Source organism: Arthrobotrys flagrans (assembly GCF_004000055.1).
Source record: "Arthrobotrys flagrans strain CBS H-5679 chromosome Unknown unitig_15, whole genome shotgun sequence".
Taxonomy (NCBI): domain Eukaryota; kingdom Fungi; phylum Ascomycota; class Orbiliomycetes; order Orbiliales; family Orbiliaceae; genus Arthrobotrys; species Arthrobotrys flagrans.
The window spans coordinates 3,618,569-3,642,426 of record NW_027137545.1 but is presented as its reverse complement, the minus strand read 5'-3'; the positions used below and the strand labels follow the sequence as shown (position 1 = coordinate 3,642,426).

Here is a 23,858-nt window from a genome sequence, read left to right as displayed (position 1 = left end):
CAACAACATAGGAAAGCGACCGCCGACGACCCGTGGTTGTCGGCGTCGCCTGTTGTTGCCAGGGGTAACTTGCCTAGTCAGATCTTATCTTATCATCCGAGTCTCGATCTAATCTTATCTACATTTGTAGTCCCGTGACCTTCGGTCGGATTCTTGGCCTGTGTTGTGGACTGACGGGGTGTGCTCGAGATTTGGGACTGCTCTTTGACAAAAAAGGCTTAGCCCTACTTTTCTCGTCAAACCTGCAAATTTCAAACCATATCGACGTTTTGTTCGAATGCATCGCCAACAGTACTCGACAGCATCATCACCGACAAACCCGCCGCCAACCTAATACACCACCAAACCTCCCCCGCTCCCGAACAATCGGCAAATCTCCACAATGAAGTGTATGTTTGGCACCCTCTTTTCCGACAATCATCATCGCAAAGGAATTTGATATCGGATGGAAGTGTGCGAAAGAACTAGTTTCTGACGTGAACGTTGGTGTTTTTACAGTCTTGAAGCCAGGCCGTGTCGGCATTGTCACCAAGGGACGATATGCAGGAAAGAAGGTGCGAAATGGAAATTCCAGCCCCCTCGATCGAAAAATAAATATATATATGAATACGAGGACCTGTTCGACATTCTTTGGAGGATGTGGTTTTTTGTGGCAGAAATGAGAAGGGTCATGAATATTGACATTTTGTCGGTTGGGTTGCACATAGGTCGTCATCGTCAAGGTCCTCGATGAGGGCACAAAGGCCCATCCTTTCGGCCACGCCCTGGTTGCCGGTATTGAGAGATACCCAAGCAAGGTCACCAAGAGAATGTCGAAAAAGAGAATCACCAAGAGGTCGAAAGTAAAGCCATTCATCAAGGTCACCAACTACAACCACATCATGCCCACAAGATACACACTCGACCTGGATACCATCAAGGGTACTCTGTCCGCCGACACCTTCAAGGAACCAACACAGAGGGAGGAGGCCAAGAAGACAGTGAAGAAGGCCTTCGAGGAAAGGTACCAGAGCGGAAAGAACAAGTGGTTCTTCACTCGTACGTACCCCGCCCATAGCATGCCGATCGGTTTTGCCGAACTGGAGAGGATGGTCAACTAACGAATCTGAATTCTAGCTCTACGGTTCTAAATGTTTTCTTTCTTTGGCCCGACGTTATCCCGCAATATCCCACACTGTAGCTTCACCCTTTTAACCTCAGCCTGCTTTGGGCACAAATCCATCATGGCCTTCCAAAGCTTCTTCCGCATTGTCCTATATACCTCCTTCTGATGCACCCTGTCTCACGATACATTATACTCCTTTTCTTCATGTGTTACCGACATAGTTCAAAAGGTTTCCTTCGGCGCTGGTCTGTTTTATTGACAAAAAATATAATATTCTTTGTATGAACAAAGACACCGCTTCTTCTTCTCCTCCTCCTTCTTTTTCTATTATAAGACGGAATCATAACCAAGGTGTCATTTCGTGGTCTTGATTGGGATTGATCGCCAGGTATCGAGAACTCGGGGACGAACACAGGCCTTCGTGAAAGTCCAAATAATAGAATTCTGGATCGGCACAACTCGCCACCTACTTGAGAGTCCTTCGTAGTACCGTGGCCTGAACCGGCTGTATTATTATTTCTATAGATCTAGGTCTAAATACTTGTGTAGTGCAGAATCGAAAGCAGTCGAGGCTCGGTATAAGGTAGTTCTATATCTATGGAAGGTATATATCTCCGATTTGCGGAGAGGAATAGCTTGAAATATAAAGCTAGAGCTTCAGCTCCTGGACGCCGTCGACGAGACGACGCTCGGTGTTCGCTCTATTTCCCCAAAAATGGTCAGCTTGGACGTTCACCGGTGACGACCGTGTCGGAAACATATTTATAACGTACCTGCTATTGACGAAGTCGGGGTAGTTCAAAGTGAGTTCGGTAGCTCCGTTCAAGATGTTGTCTACGGCCTCAACACCGAGCATAAAGCTGTGATCCTGGTTTCCGACCTCGTACTTCCAGCTACCGAAGCGGCCTCGGCTCCAAATTCCCATATCCTTCAACTTTGGCAGCAATTTGTTGATCGCTCCGTTTCGTTCGAGGGTTGGCGTGGGATATCCGTGATCGAAGGCTCTGTGGTATGTGCTGACGATTTCATCTTCTGGTTTGATAAGCTCGGTATTGACGGCACCTTGTATCGTGTCCTTTAGGAGGTTCTGAACGTCTACCGGCTTCATGGTTGACTCTGACACCTCAAACATAAGCGACCAGTATGGACCTTCCTTAGCCTCGTCCGAGGTAGCAGGTGATCCGTTAGCAAGTTGAAGTGTCGGCAGTTTTACCGACGGTTGAGGCTGGTTATTCGGAGAGTAGTTGCTGAAGATGGTGGCACGGTAGAATGGACAATCATCTTCAGGGAAGTAGAGCTGATGGCTCCCGGTTAGCGTTAGGATGCACATACGTAATAGGGAGCTAAAACACTCACCCAGCACTTATCTCCTATCCGTTCGGGCCTCCCACCACGGATACCAACCCCGATAACGTGGGTTGTGGAGTAGAAAAGATCTTTGGTCCAGGATATCAGTTCCTTATCTCCCATGAGATTGACAAGGCCATCAAGCGCCATAGTATTGACGAGTTTCTTATATTTGACCGTGGTACCATTCTTCGTGGTGACAGTCTTCTTTTCGGCATCAACGGCGGTTACGAAACCACCCTCACCAAAGATCGTCTTCTCTTTAGGGAGGGTGTTCGCAACCGCGATCCAGATACCACCGGTTCCACCTTCCGCAGGGAATCTGAACGTGGCATTGGGACCCCAGTTGGGCGCTGGTCTGCCCAAGATGATGTTCTTCGTGACGGTTTTCAGATCCGGTGCGGCAACACGTTCTCCGAGCCACTCGCACTGCATCTTGGTCGTCGGAACGGCCCAGACCTTGAAGTTATAGGGTCGCATGAACAAATCCGCAATACCCTCTCCCATCATTCGGACGATCCACTCATCAAAGTTCTTCGGCTTGGTATTGGCGACACGGCATTCGAGAGCCGCATCGATCATCCCGTTCATGCAGGCCACTTTCTCATCCTGGGGCAATAAAGAAATATTGTTCTGGAAGGGATACGGGACCCATAGGTTCTTGCATCTCACATAGGAGACCCTCTGATGATGATACCAGTCAGACTCCTTCGGAAGAGCCTCGTCCAGGCAGTCATCAAAGTACTTGTAGTGAGAGAAAATAACGTGACCGCCAACATCGTAAAGCTGCAGCAGGTGAACATTAGCAATGACAACGTGTCTATAAGCTGGGACAACGGACTTTGGCTTACGAATCCTTCTGGTGTCACATCGGTGGAAGCCAAGCCGCCCGGAATCTCGTTGGAATCCACAATCAACCAAGATGCTGAGTCCTGTCAGGCCATTGAGGGGTCAGCAGAGGGGTTCTTCTAGCATAACCGGAGAGACCGGGTTCAGAAGTTCCCTAGATGTGGCGCCGTGGTACAGAGCACTAGATGGTGGGGCAGGTGAATGAGAAACGTACCAACTGATTTAACCGTTTCGCAGCTCCAAGGCCCGTCGGACCGGCTCCAATCACTAAGACATCAACTTCTCTAAAGCGTAGTTAGTCAGCTGGTCGTGCAGAAAAAAAAATTTTTTTTTCTTTCTTCTCTTCTGCTATATCTTTTTTTTTTTTTTTTCGAATCGAGCAATTGGAGAGGTGGTATGAATTTCGGTGTGACCTACAGCTCTTTCTGTGGTTGCTTCGGGGCGGACTCCTTGCCGCTAACAGTGGAGGCGATCGATGAGAGCATATTTCAAACGGTTCTGCAGGTTGAAGGGCTTAAGAGACGGGGAATTCGGTCGCTTTGTGGGAAAGAGCGAGCCAGGGAGGTGTACAATGGGTGAATTGTGACAGGAATTGGGACTGGGATGGTCTAGTGAAGGTTTATTGATGATGATGGAGATAGGTCTGGACACGAGGGGAGGGGAGAAAAAAGAGCCACCGAAAGTTTGACAGCCAGCAGCCAGCCAGCCAAAGCAAAGGCAAAGTAACGATTGAGCCCAAGCTCAAGCTCAAAAAATTAAGCTGCGTTTGCTTCGACTAGACCAAAATTTAAGCTAATGCACGGGTCCGGAGTCCAGAGGTAGCTCGAGCTATCTGCTGTCATAGCCAAGCACTAGGTCGGGATATAGGTCGATCCCTGCAGCAAGGAGACCTGTTGAAAAGGCAGGCAGTCAAGCTTTCGGGATGAAACTGTGCCCGGTTGGAATAACCCAGTTGAGAGACTGCGACGACGAGAAACTCCGCCACGACTGTGCATCAACAGGCCGCCTTAATTCGGGTTCCTTCATAATGTGTCCGGTTGGATTGAGGCCAGAACCGCTGTTGGGCCTTCCCCTGAAATTAGCCAGAGAGTGAAACAAGCGCTCAGGACGGGACTAACCACCACCACAGCGCCGTTCTCGAAGACTTCCCCCGGCGACATCCCGGCCTCACTAAATTCGGGTGTGCATGCACACGTCCACTTACTAAGGACGTTACTGATGCAGACGTAGATGTTCTATTCGGGGTTCAAGATGACCTTGAAAGAAAACCAAAAAAAAAAAAAAAAAAAAAAAAAAAGTTAACGTTTTTCAGACGAGGTATAGTATATAGAACATGATGAGCGATGGTAAGGTGGCTGAAGACACAGCTCGTATTTCTCGAACCGCCATCTCGATTGAGGTCGCGATGCCGAAGATAGCTGCATCAGGGAAGGAGAGACTGTTTCGTCGGTTGTTAGGTCTACACATGCTTCCATATACGCATAGTTATACTAAGTACTTAAATTCGACATCCTTCCTCTTTTTTTATGTTATTTTTTATTTATTTTTATTTTCTAGTTCCCCTCGATTCAGTTCTCATCACCATCAAGATTAACCAAGATTAACATTGTTTATTATTACCGCTGCTGTATATTACCTATCTCACATAAGTATTGACAGCACTACGGGAAGCCAAAGCTCAAAATTAAAATCCAAGCTGGCCGGTGGCATCTGTCCGAGTTCAGGGCCCCGGTCCGTCCGCCAACTTGGTTTAATGTATGTGCGATTCTGAGCCACCTCCCCCTTTCCGCCAATCCAGATTGGTCTCGATATCTTCCATTTCGCCTGCATCGCTGCAAATTAGATGCCTACAATACGTTATTAACCATCCATCCAACCAACCCTCGGCTTTGCTGATCTCTCTCCCCTTCTCTCCCCTTCTCTTCTCCCGGTTCCAAAGTTCATGTCCAAGTCCAAGTCCAAGTCCAAGTTCAGGTTCGAGTTTGTTCCGTTAAACTTTTCTCGACCGTCGAATTCGAATTCGATTCCTGGTTACGTTCCGGCCACGGTGCAACTCCTCGTCTAAACCGGTCCGCCAACAAACTTCGGGCGAAAACTCTCCCAGCCTTGGAACAGGCATCCCGTTCAATAAGAAACTTTTTTCCCCCTACTTCGACCACTCTCTCCGACATCTCCACCATCTCCATCACCTTCTACGCACCGCAAAGTCTTGCGAAATGTCCTCGAGTAATGATACAACGGAGGACAAGAGGGAGCATCTCGTGAGCGAGAACAGAGACGACCCAATCCTCCCGGTCAGCAATGTCCCTACACCCACACGGCCGACAATACCTCCCGCCCTCTATGTCATGTATGTATTCCACCCACCGCATTAGCAACTACAACATCCTTTCTAACTCCGAAATCTCTAGAGTCTGGATAGCCTTGAGTGGAAGTGTCATTCTCTTCAACAAGAAAATATTAGATAAAGAAAAGGGTCTCAATTTTCGTATGTTTTCCCCCCTCCGGTCCCCCCTTGTCGGACTGACCTCTCGCTAACTATAAATCGCAGCCTTCCGTAAGTCCTTCTTTCGCGCTCAACGGCTTTTGCCTCCTCTGTCCCCGCATTTCACGCTACCCCGCTATTCTACTATAATTGTTCCTATCGTCGTTGCTCACCCTTTTACCTGTTATAGCGATTTTCCTTACAACATGGCATCTGGTATTTGCAACGGTTATGACACAGGTTCTCGCGAGAACATCAAGCCTCCTTGACGGCCTTAAGACCGTCAAAATGAACGGCAAAGTCTATTTGAGGGCAGTTGTGCCGATTGGTTTCTTCTTCAGCTTGAGCTTGATCTGCAGCAACCAAGCATACCTCTATCTCAGTGTCTCCTTTATCCAAATGCTCAAGGTCGGTTACCCAAAATTCGTCAATTTAAAAGGTCTAGCCGTCCGAAGCTGACTCCGACCTATTATCTGCAGGCCACGACTCCAGTTGCCGTCCTTCTCGCGGGTTGGGCTCTCGGCAAGGACCGACCCACCAGCAGAACGTTCGGAAACGTCTCTATCATCGTTCTCGGTGTCGTCATTGCCTCGTACGGTGAAATCAAGTTCGTGATGGTTGGATTTATTTTCCAGGCCCTCGGTGTCGCCTTCGAGGCCACCAGGCTTGCCATGGTGGAGAAGCTCCTCAACTCCCCCGAGTACAAGATGGACCCATTGGTTTCGCTTTACTACTTTGCTCCCGTCTGTGCTGCTATGAACTTTATTATTTTCCTGTCCTTGGAAGCCAGCACTATCACTCTCGACGATATTTTCCGAGTTGGGCCATTCGTCCTCGTGATCAACGCCCTGGTTGCCTTCGCACTGAACGTCAGCGTTGTTTTCCTGGTAAGTTGCTTGTTGTTCGATTCGTGCTCGTGGACATTGGCTGACAAGTAGTTGTGATAGATCGGAAAAACTTCATCCCTCGTCCTTACGCTTTGCGGCGTCCTGAAGGATATCCTCCTGGTCATCATCTCGGTAGCATGGATCCACGACCCTGTCAAGCCGCTCCAGATCTTTGGCTACTCGATCGCCTTGGGAGGATTGGTCTACTACAAGCTCGGAGGTAAGTTGCTCATACGCGCTGTTTACGTTCCCATGCTAATATAACTGCTTTTCATCAGCCGACAAAATCAGGGAGCACTACGGCAGACTTTCCAAGGAAGGTGCACTCCGATGGAACGAATACGGAACGAAATATCCAGCTTACCGAAAGGCCGCAGTTTTCGGTGTCTGCGCATTCTTCGTTCTGATCATCTTCTTCTCGTACAGCAACGCCGGCGCCGCTGAGATCTCCGGGCAGGTTGATGCGGCCGTTAGAGCTGGAGTCAACCATATCCATTCGAAGCGTGGGCTTGAGGCTGTGATCTCTTATTTCTAGGGTCGTTCCTTCGGGGCGGGAGGTGTTAATTCTTTTCGATGATTTCTCTTCGTGCCTATGGAAGGTTTTTTTTTTAGTATATATAGATTTTTTATTTTTTATTTTAAGCTTTCTATGATTTTTAAGGATATATCGGTGAGGGATGTCTGGCATGGATGGAGCCGGATGGTATGAGAGTAAGACGAATATCGAGGACGGATCTAAATGTTCATAGTACTTGGTACCATTTGTTCGTTTAGCTTATAAAGTAACGACATATTTAATTATAAGATCTTCTTGTTGGAACGTTCGATAGCGCAAAAGGTGGATATTTCGAGCGAAACAAGTCTCAGCGAAACCATGCTCGCCGAAGATGAGTGAGAAGAGGTGTGTGTTGGTCGTAGAGGATGACAAGATAAGGACGAACGGCGCGATACGAATCGGGCCAGCTGAAAGGTCGAAAGGAGTCTGGCATTTACGAAACCCGAGTATCTCGCAAATGCAACCGTTTCTCGAAATCTCTGACGGAGAGCTCTCCGCAAACAAAGTGGGGCCATCGCAATGGCAAAAAAATAAATAAAAAATGTCGACATCCTGAAGCCTTGATACGTAAAAGCAGACGGATTCCTGTAGGCCTGGCACCGAATCAACTCGAAAGCGCGAGACTTTCACATGTCAAAAAAAACGAGAGACGATCCCTTTGGGGAAGCATTCTCGCTAGTGCTGGGCCCACCCGACCGGAGGACCCACCGCCAATCCATACGTGAAAACCAAGTGGACTTTTCCTTATCGAACCCATTTCGAAATCCATGACGGAGATCAATTCGGGGGGGTCGGACTAAGTTTAGAAAAAAATATTCCGTGCGCGGATGTGCTAAGGTGTTAGATGTTGGTTGTGATGAACCAAAATGATCTCGGAAGCTTTGTGAAGTACCTAGACGGGCAAGCATCATCCAACAATTGCAAAGTTTAGCGCACGATCACGTACAGCTATGATGAGACCGTTTGATTTGTGACCCAAAGTGGTGATATCTTCGTCTTCCTGAAGTCAAAGCGAGTCCTCCTGCCATAGCACCCCCCGATGAAACTTCATGATCATCTACTAAAAAAAAAAAAACACGGTTATGCAATGACGGATGATATTATCGATTCCCTTGCTTGAGCGTGGCGTACAGACATGTATGTACAACTTCATAGACGCGAAATATCAACCCCAGCTATGAGTGTCAACTAAAAACGTGGTGGATACGGATTCAAATTCGGTCGGGCTGGCCAACCAAGAGTGGGGCGTTAACATTTTTTCTGAGGATTCAACAGGTTCTGAAAACAACGTAGGTGCATATGCGTCTGCATGGGGTGCATGGTACAACATGTAGTATAAACACCGCTTTTCTTTTTTTTCCTTCTATCCGCTTTTGCGGCCCAGATACGATGACTACCGATTGCCAACCTTAACACCTCAAGATCCAAAGCGAATGAAATGAACAAAAGAAATTTTTTTTTTTAGGATATTCTGACATAATGGAGAGAGTTATCGCAAACATGTGCTTGAAAGACATTATCGTGATTGTGGCCCCCTTCGTTCGAATCCGATTTGTAGAGCCACAAGATGCCTTGCGACGCTCGCGAAATCTAGTTCCAGGTTTTGAACAATTTTTTCTTCTTTTCTTTTATCGCCGCAAACACGCTGCCGGCTTTGGGAATGCGAGTGTCAGTTCGGTAAAGTAAAGTACTTGCATACATGTTCATAACGATAAATTTGATCCGAGGTGAGTGATATCTTGGTAGTTCGCCAGAACTAGCAGTGGTATGTGCAGCCAAGGTACATATCGGAGTGTACCAGTGCGGTGCGGTACTTTGCGAGGGTGCCAGGAGTGGAAGGGGCAAGGGAACTACCTAGATTTCGAGAGATGAGAAAAGTGGAAATTCTCCTTCCCGCCCCTCCATCACAGCTTTCCTGAAGCATGTGGGGGGGAAGAAGCCTACGTATGTTTGGCCAGAGGTGGAAGTATAAAGGCGTGCAGATGCCCACTTTGGTGGGTTCTGTTGAGTATTGCGATATTTTTCTATTCCCAAAAACCAAATAACTTCGACATCGTTCGCATCATACACTATTTCCATCTTTTATATCACCGCAGCGGAAATATCCTGAACTGAGGTGAGCTTGAACCTGCTTTCTTTCTTTTTCCTTTTCTTTTTTCCCCTTAGCTTGCTGAGTAAGGTTGTGAGTTTCCGGCATGTGATTGTGGCGACTTTCCAACACACCAAACTTACTTCCTTACCTTCGACGTCATCGATTTATATTTCCACTTCAACACTACATTCCCTTTTTCATGATAACAACAATATTAACTTGACACCCGTTCAAAGGTTCATATCGAATAGAATCACCATATCTTATCAGCAATGACGACCAACGGCGAAACCCAATCCAACAGTGCTTTCCTGAACCATCTTGTGGGTCTACCAGTCGTCAGTGATGGCGTATCTTACTTCAAGGGTATGCTCTCTATTGCTTTCTCGATCGATATGCATCATTTCTAACAACATATCCAGGCCACCCCGTCGGTCAGAGGTCACTCTCGATCTCTCAATCCGTCTACGACACCTTTGTCAAGCCTTTCTCTCCCTATATCGCCAAAGCCAACGTCTACGCCGGCCCCTACGTCACCAAGGCTGACAAATTCGCCAACTCCGGTCTCGATCAACTCGAAGAGCGAGTTCCAATCGTCAAGGAGCCCACTGCAAAGCTCAAGGAGAGAATAACTAACCTTCTAGTCTACCACACCGCACATGATGCGCTTGCATTTGGCAACAAAAAGAAGGATTATGCTCTCAAGGTCTACAATGACGAGTATAACAAGGCTAGCAATGGACAGAAGAGTTTGGTATCTGCTGCTAAGGCTGGAATCTCCACAACATTCATCTTGTCGACACAGACTATTGGATGGATTGCTGGCTATTTGACGGCGAAGAAGGAGGAAGTTCAGGAGACCGCTAACGAGACCGTCAAAGAGAAGACTGCGTCCGAGTAAACCTTTCGATGACGGTTCTTCTTGTTTCTTTCATCTCTCCTTTGTTCGTGTGTAGTACTAGTATATTTTGTTCAAGTAGCGTCTAGGATTGGGTATTGGGTTCTTGGGTTCGGTTTTTTTTTTTTCTTTCTTTTTTTCTTCCTTTCTCTCAATCTCTTCTCCTTCCCTTCTTTCCTTTGTGTCGGCTGGAATGAGCGCAATCAATTAGGTATAGATACCAAAACCGAAAGCCTTTCCTTTGTAATTAGATTGAAACGCATACCAAATTATTTTTTTTTTGAAATAAAGGATATTTTCTTCTCTCCTATTTACTACGCACACACTCCAAGGCCGACAAAATCTTCACAAGATCGGAACTAAACTGCGGAGTCATTTGTGGTTTAAAAAAAAAAAAAATCTCGTGTGGCACCGGCGCACTCTGTGGTCCGTGAACCCTCGAGGGTTCGGTCGTCGGAATACGAAACTACTATAACAGTCGGAGCCAACCCTCAAGGTTTATCGCCGGGTCTAACGATCTTTGACCCACACGGCTAGTATCAATTAGGAAAGTTCCAAACAGAGAATTTGCTGTCATTTAAAGGAAACCGAACAAGAAGAAGAAGAAAAAAAAATCTTAAAGCTGAGATTTCGTGCTAGACTTTTGATTTTGACATGTGAAAGAGTGAATGTCGATGATACGGGGTACCGATGTGGCGGGATGCCAGGATTGGGCAGGTGGGACAGAGAAACTGTCACTGTGGCGGGTGGATCACAACACGGTAACGAGGGCGGCGTGGTACGTCGGACCATTGACTGATTTTGGTTTCTGACATGTGCCTTTTTCGCTTCCTTTACCAAATTTTATAAGATTGATTTTTCTGAATGCTTGAAACGTGAGGAATCTGGGATTTATTGGCGGTAAAAGGGATTACGTGTGGAGTCTTGTCATCGAATTAGCTGTAGGCGCCGGCCGGCCGAGTTCGGTTTGGATATCCCTCAGCATCAATGCGATGTCCTTCTAGGTCTCGATATGCTCGCCGACATGATGTACCGAACGGATACCATGTCGATAGCTGGTAGTTTCCATGCCCTGATCGTGATATAGCGGGAAAACCCACATGCTTTACATGGCATGCTTGACGCTCTGCCATAATGCGTGACACCCTACCAAGACTCTGGCGCAGTTTTGCGCAGCAATAGTATACTAGTATCAATACGGGTTTATAGACGCCTGGGTGGGCTTCCATGAGTGATAGGCAGAAAATTACCCATAGTGGCTTTCGATCCTATAACGTGCCGTGCCTGCCCTGCTAACGTTATATCAGATCCGGATTGTGGGCGACGGCGTCATGGCGCTGTGAGGATGAGGATGGCTTCTAGAACAATGAGGCACCTATAAAATATCGCAAAGGCAGACTGCTTAGCAATATATGTGCATGTCGGTCACTTTGCCTACGAGTATGCGTGTAAGCACGATACACCGCCTTTGCCAAGATGTTGATATCTTTGAAACACGAGTTGAAAGCAAAAGTTCGGCGAATTCGGTAACAAAAAAAAAAGATCCCCCTTCGAGATTAGTCTCGCGATGTCTGCCACCTGGGCTAGATAACGGTCAACGGTGTATTTTATACTCAGCCCCCGCGAGGTCGGAACGCCGGTTGTCTTTCGCGCCGGGCTTGGATTGTGTTGTGTTGGAATCGGTTGTTCGAAATCGGCAAGTTCAAGGCAGTCCGAACGCCCCCGCTTCATTCGGTTCGCTTGGAAGGGTGGGTGTGGAGCCCGTGAGAACTACCGTGAATTATTACCTAACCCGGCTACTAAAGTATCTCTCGTTATTTGCCCGACAGAGGTAAACCTGTCTTGGTTGAAAGTTATACTATCTGGTCATGCACGAAAACGTATCTACAAAGATATGAGGGTCCGGTCCGCAGAGGCGCAGCAGATATCATGGCGAGTGGCTGACAATCGGTGAAGCTAGAGTTCTTGAAAGTCACTCTCATGCGCGATTATCTGGATTGCAGCCTCCGTCGAATTGGGGCTTTGCGGATGCGCGAAGGACTTGAAGGAATTATGTTATCCGCGACAATATGGTCCAGAAGTAGATGCATGCTGAAACCGACACCCGGTGGTTCGTGAGAGGTTCTCCTCTTCCTCGCCTAGAGTCATGCAGGTGTCGTACCACCGACAGCCGTGCGGGTTCATTTTTTGTCAGCAATATACCGACCCTGGGTCGCCTCGAAGCCAAAGCGAATGGTACCACGAACTAATTACCTAAGCAAGTACTTGACTAGCACAGGAGCTCGTCCAACCAAAGTTAACTCGACAAAGCACTTCCAGTTGAAGCAATCGCCCCCATTACGATTCTTTGGGAGATATTTTCCAGCGATACAGATTGTATGTTTGACTGAGATCTGGATCGACACCCGGGGCTTGGCCAAAGCTAGGCGGCCGTTATAATCGCCCATCTTTGATGCGGAGACACCCTCCATGGTGACGATGGAGGGTGCGCCTGACCTCGTACGTTGTGAACAGAGTCCTTGCTGCGCCCTGTTGGCCTCCAGAAGGTGATGTCAGGCATGTGGGGAACACCCATGCTCTCCACCAGCTTGGGATTGGACGGTCGGAGCGAGCTACCCTGGTTTTGCCCGATCCGCGCATTCTTGGGGCCAAGAACCGGGGGTGTATGCAAGCACTGGTGCGCTGAATTGAAGAAAGTCGGCTGTCGAGGTGGAAGTAGCAAACAAACAGGAATCGAACTGAGAAAAATTGAGCGGGTTGGCTTCGGTACGAGATATATAAGGCCGAATGGATCGCTTCTCCTTCCGATCGAATTCTTCTTGTCGCACCCGCATTTGAATATTGACTTGGTCCATTATCTTCTACCTCTGACTTCGACTTCGATCGATCGCATTATTGCCAAAATGTCCGGTGCTAACGGAAAAGCCTCCCTCGATGCCCCGGCTTCCTACAATAGAGCGCAATCCTCCGTCGGGTCCGCGGCCCCGCTCGTTGACGTTCAACCGCCTCGTGTCGAAGACCTCCAACCTAGCTATGCTAAATTGGTTCCAGCTGTCGAAGACAAGCGCGAGAATAACTGGTACGGTAGCATGAGTGAGTAAATATTTCCCACATTTTCTCCCTCTTATTTATCAATATAAAGATGCTAATAAAGGTATCATCTAGTCAACGGCCTCGGCGTCGTTATCGGTTCTTTGGGCGCTATTCCCTGCTGTCTTTGCTTCCCAAATCCGTACAAACCAGTCTCTCAAGGCAACGTCGGCCTGGTCACCAAATTCGGTCGATTCTCTCGCGCCGAGGACCCTGGTCTCGTTCGCATCAATCCTCTCTCCGAAAAGCTCATCATGGTCGACGTCAAGATCCAAATCTGCGAAGTTCCCCAGCAAGTCTGCATGACAAAGGATAACGTCACCGTCCACCTCACTAGTGTCATCTACTACCACATCATCGCCCCTCACAAGGCCGCCTTCGGTATCTCCAACGTCCGACAGGCTCTCATCGAGCGAACTCAGACCACCCTCCGTCACGTCATCGGTGCTAGGGTTCTCCAGGACGTCATCGAACGCCGCGAGGAAGTCGCCCAAAGCATCGGTGAAATCATAGAAGAAGTCGCCGCCGGCTGGGGCGTCCGCGTCGAATCCATGCTCATCAAGGACATCATCTTTTCCCGCGAGCTACAGGACAGTTTGTCAATGGCCGCGCAGAGCAAGAGGATCGGTGAATCCAAGATCATTGCTGCGCGCGCCGAGGTTGAATCTGCCAAGTTGATGAGACAGGCTGCTGATATCCTCAGCTCGAACGCTGCTATGCAGATCAGATACCTCGAGGCCATGCAACAAATCGCCAAGACATCGGGATCCAAGGTTATCTTCTTGCCCGGTGCTAACAATGGTCCTACGGCTCTCAAGTCCGGTGACTATAGTGGCCACGATGAGGATGGTCCTTCTGGAGGGCCGATGAGCGAGGCTTATAAGGCGCAGATCCTCGAAAACATGTAAACCGATGCATTTCGAAGCCCCGGTGCATCCAAAACAAATAAAATTTCATACCCTACCCTTTAATTCCTATTGTTAATTGTTAATTGTTATTTGTTATTTGTGCCACGATCAATCGCTTCCCTCTGCACGCTTCCAGCAATCGCTTTTCTATTCCAAGGATTGGTTGTTTTTTTCTTTTCCCTCTTTTTCTTTTTGGGCGTTTATGGTGCATATATCGGTTTATCGCCTACGTGTGGGGACTCTGTAATGATAAAATGATAATATTCTTGATGATAATTCCACGTAAATTCCGCGTAGTAAAGAAAAACGCCCCGCTGTGCATTCTAGAGCCCGGTGGTTTTGAAAAGCAGAAGAGCAACGGTGGAATGAAAAGTAAAAGGAAACCCACATGAACCGAACATCGACAGTTCGACCTGAAGAGACAAGGCTCGTTGGAAAAATGACAGAGCGAGTGAATTAAACCTCCCGTCTAACAGACTTGAATGCCGGAAAGAATCGCCAGCTTGGTATGTAATGCAAAGAAAGAAAGGAAAGTACGAAAGAAAATGAAAGATAACAGTAGCAATGAGCGATAAAAGAAACTCAGCCTTGAGATGGGGTCGAGCTAAGGGAAAAGTTGATCCTGAAGAGTGAACGAGGTTCTCTGATAGCTCTGCCTAGCGAATCTATTTAGGCTGGTGGGGATTCAAGGCGCTCTGCAGCAGCTCTGGGAGCGACGTCATTTTGAAGCGCCATGCCCGCTTGGATTTCGGCGACAAGCATTGTATTAGGATCCCAGATCGCCTCGTTAAGGATGATTGCCTCCTCTCCTTCTACCTTCTCATCTCCACCACCGCCCATCTCATCGCCTTCGCCAGCCCAGGCGTTACCTTCATCGTATTCTTCTCCGTGATACGGTCTGCCCGAGTATGGGAAGGGCTGAGGGTCCCGGTCTTCATAAAACTCGAGAGCTTGGGCGCCACCGACCGGACTTGGCATTGGAGGGATTGGATCTTCGTATATCCGGAACATCAATGATGGAGGAGGACTATAAGGAAGGAACGGAAACGAATCGATGGTTTCAAGTGAAGCGACCTGTCGGAAAGGCCCCATCTCACGCAGATAGGTTGCCATCACCTCGTCATCGGCACCATCCGTGGAAGGAGCGAGGGCGGATTGTTCAGCCATGTTACTATCTTCAAAGGAGGATGATGAAGATGAAGATGTGGTTTCGGTGTCTGAAAAAGTAGACCAATCGGGAGAACTCGGTCTATTTGGTGCTGACGATGAAGGTGGAATTCTGTCCCTTTGTCCTGAAATGAAGGTAGATGGAGAGGAAGTACTCGGGCGAGAGGTATTGATGTGTGGGACGGATGGAGCAGGGTATGGAGCGCTTCGGATAGGCTGCTTGCCTTTGGTGTGGAGATGTGTTGGAGGCCGACGGGTTCGTTTGGGGTTTAGTGTACGTGTGACGTCCCTATGGGTGAGGAGGGCCTGGGAGCCACCGAGACGGAGCATTGCGGATTTTAGAAATGAGGAAGCGACCGAAAGCTACCAGACTAGTTGGTCTATGTTCGGGTCCAAGTCTGAGGCATAAGGGAGTATGCATACGTATGTACTTATGAAGGAGACAGGTGGATAGGTAAGTAAGTACTTAATGATTGATTGGAGATGGTTAGATACATTGAATGTAAGAGAGGCTGATCTGAATATAAGTCATTAAGGCATTTGATATATTCTCTTCTCAACAACATACTCCTAAAGAGTATCCACCAACCAGTATCTTACCACCAACCTACCGTTTTTACAGCACTTGTCCTGAAACCAGACTATTATATACCCAAGTACTTATGCTTATCTAGGCGAGTAGGTACGTAACCCGGCCTGGTGTCATTTTGACCAAGAGACTCATATTTTTATGGCTTCAACGTGGTGGTAGACGAACCAGATATCGAAATGTCATGCCTGGCAGGGAATGTGTTGTCTGTGTGGTAGAAGTAGATACACCAGCCACATGAGGGCTTCGAAACGTGGCTAGTAAACGCCTCTTCCACTATTCTATACCTCTTGAGTACTGACTTCTTAGTGGTCCATCCAGGGCACATGTACGCAGTCCTCTTCCTGCTTAAGTAGGTACTTAGGTACCTATCTTCTGGTGAGTACCTCTGACTGATATTATCCAATACCTACTTTATATTATGTCCTAACAGGTACCGTATTTTAGGTGGCATTGCATTGCATTGCATCCGGAGGGCTCGAGTGGCGCGTGTGTGGGTAGAACGCAGGAAAGCAACAACAAACAAAGCAACAATACCTGCGACCCGCCATCACCATCACCATCACCATCACCTTCAACTTCAACTTCAACTTCTATTTGCTGCCGCCACCGCTAAAAAAAGACTGTTTTATGATGCGAGCGTCAGTTGTTGGTATGGGCACCTAGGAAGCACTCCATTACTACAACTCGCCAGTGTTCCGACAGTTGCCCGGATGGGCACAAGCGGTGGTCCATGCCTCCCGACCACCAGACCCAACTCTTCGGTGTTCAACGACCGCTCTCCACGCGCGTTCAACTCTCCCACCAAGGTATGTTATACCTCTGCCTCGTTTCTATCGCCTCCTCTCCTGCCCGGAGTCGCTGTGTCTTGCACCTCTGACGCCCGCCCTTGTTGTCTGTAGAAATCCAACTCCTCCGTGAAATCGTAACCTACGCCTCCGTTATACCCGAAACTACTCCCTGGAACGCGCTCTTCCATGCCTACGATGCCATTCTCCGGAAGAAAGGGATCGATGCTGCTCTGGATGATAGATGCTTCCGTTTTCTTATGCGACTCGCTGAAGTCCAGGGCACCTCCTGGTACGACAGATACGCTACCTTGCTCTCCGTATGCGCCTATTTATTGCGATATTACTCTATCCCAATTGAGCTGTACTAACATCAACTCCCCTTTTTAGATGTGGCGCTATGACGTCCCTCCCAAAACTATACTCTCCCCGATGAACGACCCTATATCGTATTCCTCGGGCCAGATTTCTACGAATGTTGGCCCGTTCACCATTACGTTCAAGGGAAGTCGCAAAACGGATCCCCATGGAGATGGCTTCAAATCACTCCCCAGCCCTCGTGTCCGAGATTTGGAGGACAGCGAAGACGACGACGAAGACGAAGTCGACGACAACGACGAGAGCTATGACGATGACGATGACGACAGCAGCGACGACGAATTGCCACCCCCTAGGAAGACGGAGCCTGGGAAAGGGAGTGTTCGAGTCAACGATGGCAGAAGTAGTCCGCATCCGAGCCTTCTCCAGAGAAAGAAGCTCCCACCTACTGACGGAGAGAGGCGTAAGAGGGAAGAGCTCGAGAAGATGAAGGCAGAGTTCGCTTTCCCGACATCTCTCTTCGAAACCACCTCAGAAGTAGGATTACGCCCTGCCGAGGAAATGGAGACCGCCCCTACTCGGGCGTCTTTCTTGAACCGGGAGGATTTCGAAGATCAGAACGATATACATGAAAGTCCCGAGCAGACCGCATATATCCCCCCGATCAGAGACAAGGCTGGCTTGATTGCAGCAGCAGAGAAGGCTGTCACCAGATTCAACAATCGACGGATAACGTTTGCTGGTGACATATTGAAACATTGGAGGATGCGCACCTACAAGGCTGCCGATTATCATCAATTGCAGTGGGAACTGGCTTGTTGCAAGGATCAGCGGGTCCTTGCTTCCCAAGTTCTAGATGTATGGCGGACAGGCGTCTACTGGAAATCCCTTGAAAGAAGGGTCACAATACGGCGGCAGCGAACCATATTATTACGATGCATCGACATTTGGAGAACGAAGGCACTGCTTAAAGCCCAGCGCAAAGCTACCATCGACCGTAATATGTTGATGCGCAAGGTTTTCAGGGCTTGGAAGGCACATGCACAATCCACTGCAGATAAGATTCGCCAGTTTCAGCTGGCCAACTCCCTTCGAAAGTGGCGGCAGCGACTCGCCCAGAATCGTGCGATGGAAGAGGTCGCCCGGCGGCGCTACGACAGCGATCTCAAATTCCGGGCGTATTGGACGTTGTTCTACGGATACTGCAATATAAGAGCCCCGCAGCTAAATGAACTCCGTCTCAAAAGATTTGCAGTTCAGCTAATGCAAAGTCGGATTGAGACGCTGAGGGAAAATGAGAGAATCGCTGACGACCTATACTGCTTTTCGCTCCTTAAGAAGTATTTTCGCATGTGGCGAAGCGATCTCGCGTGGACTCGGGATATTGCAGCTAAGGCCGACGAAGAACGACGGTATATGCTACTCTACAAGGGTGTTCTCACTTGGAGACGAGAGGCGAGATATGCTCCACTCGTCCGCCAACAACAAGGCAATCACGATGCCAATCAAGCTACTGAATTGATTGCACTGTGGAGGAGTCGTTTACGGCAGATTAAAGCCGCGGATCATGTCAACAAAACCAACGTGCTTAAAACGATGTTCCGGTCTTGGAGGCTTAAGCTGAGGTTGAAAGAACACGAGAACTACGTTAAGTCTGTGTATCTGAGCGCATGGTTCGATCGATATAGTGCGGCTCTAGCGGACAGATGCTATCAATACCACATGTGGAGACGGTGGCTGCAGGGATGGCGGGGTCGTTTGCAGACTATGAGGGACTGTGAGGCCGTCGCAGACGATTTCGTGGACTCTGGGATTCACAGCAAGCTCAAACTTGCGGGTGTTCAGGCCCTTCGCATCAGGCTCTACAAAATGCAGGAATTGGAGGACAAAGCAAACGACTTCCGGAGAAGAAGGCTGCTCGCCGCGGCATTTGGAAGTCTATTGCAGAAGAAGGAGAATGTTGATCAGCTGAATGCGATCTCTGCGTCTGCTGCCTACTTTCTTGGTGCGAAGAAGTTGGTTAAAGTTTGGCAACAGACGATGGGAAAACATAAGCGGCAACATCGGAAAGATGCCTACAATCAGGTTGTTCGCAATCGAGCACTTCGCATCAGGGCGCAGGCTTTCAATTCCTTGCTCGCGAAGCACGAGTCTATCGTGGCTTTGAATGTTACCGCCCATGACTTTTTCGAGTCGGGTTGTAAGGTTCAGGCTGGAAACCTGCTCGTCGAATGGAAGGAACGGACGCGGGATGTCCAAGAACTCCGGTCCCATGCTATAGAGTTTCGGCAGGGTCAGTTGATGGCGTTTGGGCTAGAGGCATTGACGAAGAAACTCCAGTCTGTTCGTAACCTATACCATCTTGCGGAAACCTATAATGAGATTTCTCGGAAAGATAGATTGGGAGGTATGTTCAAGAAATTGAAGAACGCACAATTCCACCGCAAGCTCGAGTCCGTTAGGGCCGACATGTTTCGAGAGCGGGCGGAGGCCAATCGTCGGAAATCGATAATTCGATCTTGGTATTGGGCGTCCCAAGAAAGGATCGACCGTCGAAACATCAACGACCAATTGAACCGGGAGATGTTCCTGGAAGAAGAGAGACAGATCGAGGAACATCGGCAAATGGAGGCGGCGGAAGACCAACTTGCTCGAGAACAGCGTCTTCACACCCGCCGCCGGGGCTACGGACGATCGGAAGTGGGAGAAAGATCTATCCTCGGACCCGAAGGCCTCAGCATGTTGGATGTTAGCCAATGGGTAAATTCCAACTCAGCAGCAACCCAGCAGCCACCCAGCACCATAGCTCGAATACCTCAAACTCCTAGTGCGAGAGCAGCTCGAGCACGGGCTTTGTTGGAAACACGCAATACGGCAGCTCCTATAACAAGGCTGAAACTAGTCTCGACAACTCCGGTGTCATCTCCATCTCGCAAATTCTCGAAGAGTATCGCGCCTTTCCGACGTAGTATCTCCGGAAAGCCTGCTGATCTTCGCTTCACGCAATCACTTAGTAGCAGGTTGCGACAGGAGATCAAGGAGGTTGATGATGAGGACGAGCCTTCCATTGCCCTTTTAAAGAGGATAGATTGGGACGAGAACGAACAGCTTCCGAATATCTATGAGGCCGATGATTCGCACCTCAAAATGAGCGGCGGCAGTACCACAGCAGTTGCAACCCACGATTCACCAGGGCGATAACCGTCAGATATCTACCATTCTTGGTTATCTTCGGTCACTTATTACTTTCTCACAACCATATTTTCTTATACTAGTTTACGTTTTTAGCGGGAGTTTTGGGGTGCCCTTTGTGATTGTGTTTGCTGCCGTCCTGTTGAGGCTGGGATCCTCTGGATGCGTCTTGCCATTGACTACGTTTCAACGAGCTAAACTGTTTGCGATACCTACGGCGAGTTCACGACCGTATTTGTACCTCGACCTGTATTATACTAAAAGATAAAGTCTTCATTTTTTTTTTTTTTTTTTCAATATGCGCTAAAACACCGTCATTGATGGTTCGAAATAGCAATTAACCCTCTAAATTTCCAAACCCCAAGCACGCCGAGTATGTATCAATGCAATTCCTATGAACGCCTCAGGTTCAAATTTTGTATAAAGAGCGCAATCTATGTGATGACAATAACTTCGCCTTGGTTGTTTTCCTTTGGCGATTCTGCAACCGCGACATTGTTGCCGATTTCTGGAGGCTTCATCTCCGGCAGAACTTCACCTTCGTCTTTCTTTTCTCCCAAGTGGGTATCCTCGGCCACGGGCGTATCCGCATCAATCGTTTCCTCAATACCCGCCTTGTCCGCATTTTTCGTCACATCGTCCTCCTCCACCTCTCCGGGATCAGCAGCCCAGAGCTGTCCTCTAACCCCCTCGTAATAATACATCAGACATTTCCACAGCTGCAAGACATCCTCCTTTTTGACTCTACTCATCTTCTTCGACTCCTTCCCCTTCTTGGTAACCAACGCAGCCGAACTATTCGCCCTCTCCGCAATAGCCCTATTCTCCTGGAGTAAATACTCGCAAATCTCCACGTTCTCCGGACTTAAGAAGTCGACCGCAACTTTGATACAGTCTTTGATATTTCTGACCTGATGTGCACACCCTGCGGGGATCATAACTGCATCGCCGGGACATTGAAGGATCCTGTACGATTGGACACCATGTTCGGTGTAGAGGGTTTCGAGATCCTCTGGAGATAAATAACAGTTTTGACGATGGAATGGGTCGGTCGGTTCACCGGGGAATTTCCCGTCAAGATAATCCCGGATATTCTTTGTAGCTCCGATGGGGAAGATATCCCAGATGGCACCGGGAGCGTCCGAGTCGTCATCGACGGAGGTTGCGTACATCATGAAGTTTATTGCGTCGGTTATATCACGATGAAGGTTTGTGGTACCACCTATTCGACCGTCCATTTGGACGGTAGCGGGGAAGGCATTGTACATTTTCGGACCAAGATCCGGTTTATTATAACCTTCCGGAAATCGGCTGACGAGATTGTAAACACCGTCATGCTTGACATGTTTTGCGACAGCCTCCGGGAGTGCGTGTTCAAAATCAACCATAAGATCTGGGAAGACGTCAGCGAAGTTATCGGCTGGTGGCCAGTCCTTTAATTTCAATGCTTCGTCGGTGAAGCTGCTGGACGGTGTTCCCTTGGAGTTTGAGGTTCCGGTGCCATGGGGTTTTCCGAACTGCTCGAAGAATCTGGCGACTTTGGTGACGTAGGTTTTGAACGGTGGGCAGGTTTGGACTAGCGTACAATCTTCATGGCCGTGATTATTGATGAAGTATTCGGGGTCCCAAGGAAGGTTGAACCTATCGAGGCAGTCTTTGATGATGATTGGATGCCCATGCATACCCCAGATATTTTTGAATGCTTCTTCATCGAAATGTGCCGCCGTGAATTCGTAAACGGGGGCAAACATCTCGTCTTGAAGCGTGCGAATTTGGTATTTACCGCGATCCAAATCTCCAATCTGTGGTCGTTTCAAAGACTTCGACTTCTCCATGAACAGCTCCATCTCTGATACAGCCGCTTTTAGTTCTCCCTCGCAGGCCCGAACTGCAATCAACAAGTGCTCTTTCGTATGCATCCTGTTACGAGAACAGGTCTCGAACCTTATGTTCCCACTTTCGGTCCAGTCATCGTAACAGTCGGGGCAATACTCCCTCCCGCAAACGTGACAGACGTAGCTGATGATGAAAAGAGTCGTAGCACATGAATCACACAAGCTTCTTTGGGCTGGATCTTCAGCAATCCGAATTATTGGATGCTTCGATTGTTCTTCATGCTGCAATCCTCGCTTCAGAGCCTTACAGAGTGCCGGAGTAATTTTGGACATGATGTATGTGTCCGTGTCTGACAGTGGTTTTGGAGACTTCCCCAATGGGGTGGAAGTAGAGAAGAGACAGTTTTTGTCTTTCTTTGTGGCCGCATGGCGTTTTCTATCGCCGACGAGGGCGTAGTTGCGGTAGTCCAAGCCCGGAGGCAACGGAGGATGGCTGTTTAATTTGCGTTTCTTGTTGGGGCCATTGGTGTCCGCTTTGGGGGGCTCTGGAAGAACATCGACTGCAGAGTCGTCGGCGGGATCGAGAAATTTGAAGGCTCTAAATCCTGCGAAACGACAGCCTCCGGAATCGTTACGTCGCTCGATGCAACTTTGGCCTATGATCATGGTTTCATTGATACTCTGTACCAGTAGGTTTTACGAAACGGAGTTGGAAGACTAACACTGTATAACATCGGCATCATTCTTCTTGAGCGACTGGCAGGTCATCCTCTGTATGAACTTGTGCGCCGGTGTCGCTTCTATAGGACCAGAGTTCGAAGGGACGGCACAAGGACCATCAACGCCTACGTCTGGTTCGCATTGAGAAGTTAGTCCGGGCGAATCCTTCCTGGATCGCTTCGCGGCTCGTCTTCCGGGAGGTCGAACAGCCGGAGCACCATCAGCCTTCCTTGTCCTGGAGCCTGCCATTGAAGAGATTCCGTTAATGTTAAAAATAAAAAAAAGATATCTTGATATGTCGGCGGAAATTTAAGATATACTGGGTCCTGGACGTTTGCACGCGACGCGATTAATATATGTGAAGGGAAGGATGGCGAAAACAAGGTGCGATGGGTATATTTGTTTTATGGGAGCAGAGAATTTTGGAAAAGGGAATTAAATTCCGCGATGCACAGGAAGGTGGAGCGCGAAGAGCGTGAACGTAGATACTCAAGGGAGCATAAGGATGTCGAAGCTCCGGGCGCTCTCGGTCTAAGCTTTTTCAACACATATCGTCATATATTCGAAGGCAGATGTTCATCTTTTCGGATTATACGTAGCCATAGCATTCTCATGCAAAAGATTGATTATAATCTACGCCCGGTGTTATTCTGGATCAGAAGGGGCTCGTATTTGAAGTCCGTCATCACCTCGACGTTTGAGGGCGAACAATGCAAGACACGGATTATAGCGACGATAGCCGATTGGCCAACGTAGCCCATGCATGGCCATGTCCGTTCTGTGCAACGAACAGTTCTTTAGCTTGATTCTTATCAGTTGGAGCTGGGGGGTCCTTGCCGGATTGGTCTGGCCAAAGTGCCCGTAAACGCATGAAGCTTGCATCTGGTGAGACTAGTGGGCCTGTGGGGTTAATCAGGTGGCGGCCTGTTAGATGCGCGACTTCGGGTCTGAAGACTCCAAGTGATTACCCAGATATGCATTCCGTGGCTTAAAAGCTTAGTATTGAAGTGGATAGATGTTATAATGTTATCT

The 23,858-nt window shown here is 48.5% G+C and overlaps 8 protein-coding genes across 8 annotated transcripts; 5 read left to right on the top strand and 3 right to left on the bottom strand.

Annotated features, from left to right (window-relative positions):
- Window positions 1-382: 382 nt before the first annotated feature.
- On the top strand, window positions 383-1,130 carry DFL_000945 (60S ribosomal protein eL27; the record flags this gene model as incomplete). Its single annotated transcript, XM_067639337.1, has 4 exons — window positions 383-389; window positions 499-554; window positions 708-1,038; window positions 1,117-1,130. 4 exons carry the CDS (start codon window positions 383-385, stop codon window positions 1,128-1,130), a joined length of 408 nt encoding a protein of 135 aa, XP_067495503.1.
- Window positions 1,131-1,754: 624 nt separating this feature from the next.
- Window positions 1,755-3,786, bottom strand: DFL_000944 (uncharacterized protein; the record flags this gene model as incomplete). Its single annotated transcript, XM_067639325.1, has 6 exons — window positions 1,755-1,806; window positions 1,879-2,402; window positions 2,462-3,238; window positions 3,304-3,384; window positions 3,516-3,585; window positions 3,719-3,786. 6 exons carry the CDS (start codon window positions 3,784-3,786, stop codon window positions 1,755-1,757), a joined length of 1,572 nt encoding a protein of 523 aa, XP_067495502.1.
- A 1,731-nt stretch (window positions 3,787-5,517) lies between these two features.
- On the top strand, window positions 5,518-7,208 carry DFL_000943 (uncharacterized protein; the record flags this gene model as incomplete). Its single annotated transcript, XM_067639314.1, has 7 exons — window positions 5,518-5,651; window positions 5,713-5,789; window positions 5,853-5,858; window positions 5,977-6,194; window positions 6,266-6,673; window positions 6,734-6,893; window positions 6,952-7,208. The coding sequence occupies 7 exons, from the start codon at window positions 5,518-5,520 to the stop codon at window positions 7,206-7,208; spliced, it is 1,260 nt and encodes a 419-aa protein (XP_067495501.1).
- Window positions 7,209-9,593: 2,385 nt separating this feature from the next.
- Window positions 9,594-10,222, top strand: DFL_000942 (uncharacterized protein; the record flags this gene model as incomplete). The annotated part of the gene is made up of 2 exons (XM_067639302.1): window positions 9,594-9,687; window positions 9,744-10,222. The coding sequence occupies 2 exons, from the start codon at window positions 9,594-9,596 to the stop codon at window positions 10,220-10,222; spliced, it is 573 nt and encodes a 190-aa protein (XP_067495500.1).
- Window positions 10,223-13,122: 2,900 nt separating this feature from the next.
- Window positions 13,123-14,217, top strand: DFL_000941 (uncharacterized protein; the record flags this gene model as incomplete). The annotated part of the gene is made up of 2 exons (XM_067639290.1): window positions 13,123-13,312; window positions 13,385-14,217. 2 exons carry the CDS (start codon window positions 13,123-13,125, stop codon window positions 14,215-14,217), a joined length of 1,023 nt encoding a protein of 340 aa, XP_067495499.1.
- A 669-nt stretch (window positions 14,218-14,886) lies between these two features.
- Window positions 14,887-15,714, bottom strand: DFL_000940 (uncharacterized protein; the record flags this gene model as incomplete). Its single annotated transcript, XM_067639279.1, has 1 exon — window positions 14,887-15,714. One exon carries the CDS (start codon window positions 15,712-15,714, stop codon window positions 14,887-14,889), a length of 828 nt encoding a protein of 275 aa, XP_067495498.1.
- Window positions 15,715-16,706: 992 nt separating this feature from the next.
- On the top strand, window positions 16,707-20,280 carry DFL_000939 (uncharacterized protein; the record flags this gene model as incomplete). Its single annotated transcript, XM_067639265.1, has 3 exons — window positions 16,707-16,782; window positions 16,876-17,081; window positions 17,152-20,280. 3 exons carry the CDS (start codon window positions 16,707-16,709, stop codon window positions 20,278-20,280), a joined length of 3,411 nt encoding a protein of 1,136 aa, XP_067495497.1.
- A 425-nt stretch (window positions 20,281-20,705) lies between these two features.
- DFL_000938 (uncharacterized protein) lies at window positions 20,706-23,075 on the bottom strand (the record flags this gene model as incomplete). The annotated part of the gene is made up of 2 exons (XM_067639253.1): window positions 20,706-22,762; window positions 22,829-23,075. 2 exons carry the CDS (start codon window positions 23,073-23,075, stop codon window positions 20,706-20,708), a joined length of 2,304 nt encoding a protein of 767 aa, XP_067495496.1.
- Window positions 23,076-23,858: the final 783 nt, after the last annotated feature.